The 5495-nt window shown below is 37.1% G+C and overlaps 1 protein-coding gene across 1 annotated transcript; it reads left to right on the forward strand.

The window, feature by feature from the left end:
* Positions 1-3492: 3492 nt before the first annotated feature.
* LOC107636148 (uncharacterized) lies at positions 3493-4744 on the forward strand. The gene is made up of 3 exons (XM_016339673.1): positions 3493-3661; positions 3755-3858; positions 3962-4744. The coding sequence occupies exons 1-3, from the start codon at positions 3493-3495 to the stop codon at positions 4742-4744; spliced, it is 1056 nt and encodes a 351-aa protein (XP_016195159.1).
* Positions 4745-5495: the final 751 nt, after the last annotated feature.

The following is a 5495-nucleotide window of genomic DNA, read 5'->3' on the forward strand; positions in this document are numbered from 1 at the left end:
GTAATATGTGACGACCCCTAGTTGCTGTATATATGTAATTGATTTACTTAACTTGAGGGAAATTAAAATTTAAAAAAGATTAATCTTTCTTTGAATGTTTGAAGTCAATGATGACTTTTCATGAGTGACGTGTGTGGTTTATATTTGTCGTGTGTTGAACTTGAAATCAAACTATGAGATATGTATGGTAAGAACAATGTTTAGTGGCCTATTGATCTAGCTAGCTAGCTGATCCTACCCAAAACTCATCATGAGCTTACATCAGATAAATTTCAATCGTCTAATTATATCTCGTATTTTTTTAATTTATAATTCTGTTACTAAAATTACATTTGAATTTATTTGTTGTATGTAAAGCTCATGATCTATATAGTAGACTTTTGCTTTTAGACATATTTTTTAGATATGCAGGTTGAGAGATCGAAAAGTTATTCTCTCTTATAGATTAATCTTTTGTTTGTTTAGCTTTTATATATAGAAGAACTCCTTATCCTTAGCTTTATCTAGTATTATCTTTTTCTTGATCTTCTACAAGACCCAAAAGTTGCATTATTGATTATCTTCTATTTAAAAATAAGTGAAGATTTAAAGATCAAGAGTCTATAAAATATAGAAAGAAAAAGTATAGGGGAGTTATGGAAGAAAGATGGACAATAAAAACATGAAATGGCTAATTAAGTTGAGAGAGGGTCTCTGATTCAAACCAAAAGTGTTTTGAGAAATTTAAACGAGAATCATCATCACCTACCTTTAAATAAAGCTATGGTTTAGAGAAGTAGCTAGTATAACTTAACCTTAATGTAGCAAGTGTTAGACATCTACTAATCTCTTAGGCTTCATTTAATTAGTGTATATTGTAAGACATAGACATAAAAAGACAATAAATATTAATTAAAGACATAGTCACAAGGTCCTACAAAAGAAACATCCACTAAAGCACAAAAGAAACATCCAAATGAGCCACAAAGAAACATTAAACTCCATTTCAACCCAGAAACATCCGAATGTCTCAGACAAAAGCATCCGATAATGGGAAGAAAAATCATTCAAAACGGACACAAGTGGCATTACCTTGTCGTTGCAATCAGCTGCAAGGGGTTTTTTGTGCACCTTTTACGGCAAACAAATCGCATGGGTGGGGGACGGCTGAGGGCAGATCGAGAGCGTGGGTGGACGCAGTGTAGTGATGACGCTTCGGAGATCCCTTCGTGGGGTTGTGGACGTCGTCTTCTGGGGTGTTGGGGAGATGCAGCTCCTTGCGGCGGCAGGAGAATGTTCGGCACCGGTTCGAGGGCAGAGTCAGGCTGCACGGCGCATTGACAGCGAGCTGGAGCTCTTGTCATGGGGGTTGGGGTTGTCATCTTTGGCGGGAGGAGATGCGGCTCCTTGCTGCAATGGAAAGTGATCGGCACCGATTGGGGGTAGCGCAACGGCGTGACTGGAGTGGGATAGGAAAGAGAGGATGAACGGCATGAAGGAGAGTGGGAGAGGATGAAGAGGAATGGCGAACAGTTTGAAAATAGGGTTAGGTTTGGGTGAGTTATTGGATTTTTTGTTGCGGCGCACATTGTAGTTGGCTGGAATTGACTAATACTTTAGTTGGTTACCTAGCAAAGTTGTTCCTCAAAACGTGTAATATGTGGTGTTAGTTTTTTTGCTTTCACCCCACTATTAGGGTTGCACACGGATCGGATCGGATCGGATATAGCCTAAAATTCTATCCGATCCGCACTGTACTCATCGGATTGGATCGGATACGATATTCGCATTTTTTCAGGCAAGATCCGATCCGATCCGCATACTTGCGGATCGGATCGGATCGGATATCGGGTATATCTGCATAATTAAAAAAAAAATATTTTAAGATTCTATTTGGCTATTTTTACAAAAAAAAATATCCATAAAATTTATTTTTCACCTGTTTGAGCCTATTTACTCCTAAAATATTATCAATAAAAGTTCTCTTGAATAATAAAAAAAAAATAATAACACAATATTTAAGTTTAATTATTCTAAGTTGAAGTACAACATAAAAAATTAAAAACAAGATATCATAAAATTCATAAAACAACACACTAAAATTCATATCACATTAGGGTTTCCTTTCTTAAACTATGCTATTTATATGAGACGTGCGGATATGCAGATTTGCGGATCAGATCCGCGGATATCACTGCTAAATCCGCAATCCGATCCTACCATAGTGCGAATCGGATGCGGATAATTACCGCGGATATGCGGATATTATCCGATCCATGTGCAACCCTACCCACTATTCTACTCTATGCCTATTTTTTTTAATTTAGCAATATTTTTGGAATATTTTTAGGGAATATGAGCTAGTGAATCTATGAACATTGGATCCATTATTCTTTTTTTCTTTTAATTATTATTTGGGTTATGGATCAATTCTTGTCAATAATATTTGTTGATTTTTCCATGATAAAAAAAAAAGCAATTTTTACTGGAATGTAAATAGACTCATTGTAAATATGATACATAATAGAATTCAATAACTTTATTTGATGTATGTAGTCACCTAACCTAAAGAGATAAGGCTGTGTTATTGTTGTTGACGGGAAAAAGGAAATCTAATCTTTAAGGTAGTTGAATAACACTTATTTTCTAGAGGGAAGTAGTTAAAAGGTTGCATGAATCTTTACAACTAGAGACATACATACCTAAGAAAACTAATCTAGCAAGCCTTACTTCCAAAAGGCTAAACACTGAAGTAATAATAACATAACTCTAAATCCTTAGTTTCAAGCAGGGAACAAGCTTATTAGAGATACATATGTTGTTCAACAAAGTACAAAATAAACACCCAAATATACATGTTAGGCCTTGTCAACCATAAGAAAAACATATTAGGTCTAAAAAGGATGGCTATTAAAATAGCCTCATAAGATATTGGTTTAATTACTCTGTTGGTCCCTATAGTTTGGCCGAATTTTTAATTAGGTCCCTATAGTTTTTTTCCTTTTAATTGAGTCCCTATACCATTTTTTTTTTGTTTTAATTGGGTCCTTACAGTGACAAAAAACGTTTAGGTTAACGGAATATTCCACTCCAAGAATGGATATACCCAATTACAAACATTTTTTGTAATCCTGAATGTATAACCCTATTTTATTTTGACAAAAATGCCCCTACCCTAATAATAAGCAATTAACCCTGGCTTTTCCCCCCTTTTCACTGAGGCAAAAGAAACTCTTCCTCTTCACCCCCATCTCAGTTTCTAATTATTGAATGACGCATTCGCATTCCACCACCGTGTGATCGAGGCTTGTTGCTTGCTTTTGTGGCCTCCTTTGTCGAAGGTGTTGCTGTCGTCGTTGTTGCAAAGGTACGAGTTACAGTTTTTCACACTTTTTTCCCTTCTTCATTCTTCAAGAAGTTGGCGAATGCTACGACGTTAAAGTCATTAGCATTGTTGGTAATGTTTGATTAGGGGATGACTAATCAGCAGTTTTCGTTTTTTGTTGTGTAGCAATGGGAGAATCAGAGTTCACAATAGAGCTCCATCACGGAGGAAAATTTATTGACAGGGGAGATGGACTACAATATTTAGGTGGGTTGGTTGTGGAAGACTTGCATTTTGAACTAGATGAATGGTCTTTGCAAGAGATAGTGAGTTTGCTGAAGGGTCTAGGCTACAAGGGTTATGCGAAGCTATGCTGAAGGGTCTAGGCTACAAGGGTTGTTGCAGTAGGGACGGATCCAAATGACAATTATTTTCCAATTGCGGTTGCAGCAGTGGAGGCGGAAACAAAAGACAGCTGGGGATGGTTCCTTGATCTGTTGCTGAATGATATCGGTGAATCAAGAAGATGGGTATTCATGTCGGATCAACAAAAGGTAAGGATAAACTGACTTATGATTGTAACTATTTCATTCTACTTGCATTGTTTTTGTTGATTGAATCATGGTATGTTGTACTCTGTTGTTTTTGTTAGTTTAGGGTTTGATGCAAGTTTTTGGTGAGATGGAACCTTTTATTGAGCATAGATTATGTTTAAGGCATCTCTATGCGAACTGTAAGAAGGTATATGGTGGAGGGACAGTTCTTAGGGATCTAATCCTATCCATTGCTAAGGCTACCTATGTAGAAGAGTGGGAACGAAGAATGAATCTGCTGAAGGAGAAAAATAGGGACTGTTATGATAAACTGATGGGAGTGGACCCAAAGTTGTGGACAAAGAGCCATTTCACCTTTATGGCAAAGAGTGATATGCTAATGAATAACATATCAGAGGCTTTCAATGGCAGGATTCTTGAGGCTAGAGACAAGCCCATTCTGACGATGTTTGAGTGGATCAGATGCTACTGGATGTCAAGATTTGCAGAAAAGAAGAAGAAGGCTGAGAAGTATGAAGGATCCATTCTGCCTAAACCAAAAAAGAGGTTGAATCTAATTGCAACAAGGAGTATGGAATGGCAAGCTAGATGGGCAGGTGAGCTGAAGTTTGAGGTTCATCACAAAAATAGGATTATCATGGAAAGGTTTGTGGTGGATCTGTTAGCTGGTAGTTGCAGCTGTCGATTTTGGGGTTTGAGTGGTATGCCATGCCCACATGCATGCAGTGCCATCTTTGAAAAAGGTGACAATCCTGAAGAGTATTGCAGCAATTACTATAGTCCAGCAGCATACCTTGCAACATATGGAAAATCAATTGCTCCAATTAATGGAGAGAACATGTGGCCGAAGGTGAACTGTGAACACATAGACCTCACAGATGATTGAAGTTTTTAGGGTTATGTAGCTCCTCCTACTGTGGATTTATGTAGGACTTTTTTTGTGTAGTATAGTATACTGTGGATGTATTTTGGTATTGGGAACATCACTTTTTTAGTTTATTTTGCTTTGTGGTGGACCACTTTTGGTAGTACATTGTAGGTGGAGCATTTATTTTGTAACTAGTGCAAGTTGGATCCACTGAACTTATCTAATGTGTGGAATATGTTAAGGACCACTAATGTGAATTACATTATTCTAATGATGCATCTGTGATAGCCTGATATCAGTTGTTTTTAGTTGTCTGCATCTTCATTCAATATCACAACATTATATTTATAGCAGCAAACAAATAAAACTTTCATCCATTCAATCTAAATAACATAACATACACTTTTTATAGCTCCTCCGTTTAAAGCCAACAATGACCACTACATCAATAAACTTTACCACACAGCACTGCAACTATTAGGATTACAAAACAAAAAAACAACATCATCTGCATCTTGCTCTGCTTCTTCATGCTTTCTTCCAACTTTCGAAGTTCCTCCTGGACCGAATTCAGCTCTACACAGATTCTTCTAACACAGTCATCAACTTCTCCAATCTCCACCTTTAACCTCTCCGTGTCAATACTAAGTCTATCAACCCTCATTGCTTGTGCATTTTCACCCCTAATTTCTCCCTCTACTCGACCAGAGTGATACTGTGAAGACAATAAGCAAACATCGCCAACCTTCTTTTCTTCATCAACCCATTC

Source organism: Arachis ipaensis, chromosome B4, assembly GCF_059453495.1.
Source record: "Arachis ipaensis isolate K30076 ecotype BB chromosome B4, ASM5945349v1, whole genome shotgun sequence".
Classification (NCBI taxonomy): domain Eukaryota; kingdom Viridiplantae; phylum Streptophyta; class Magnoliopsida; order Fabales; family Fabaceae; genus Arachis; species Arachis ipaensis.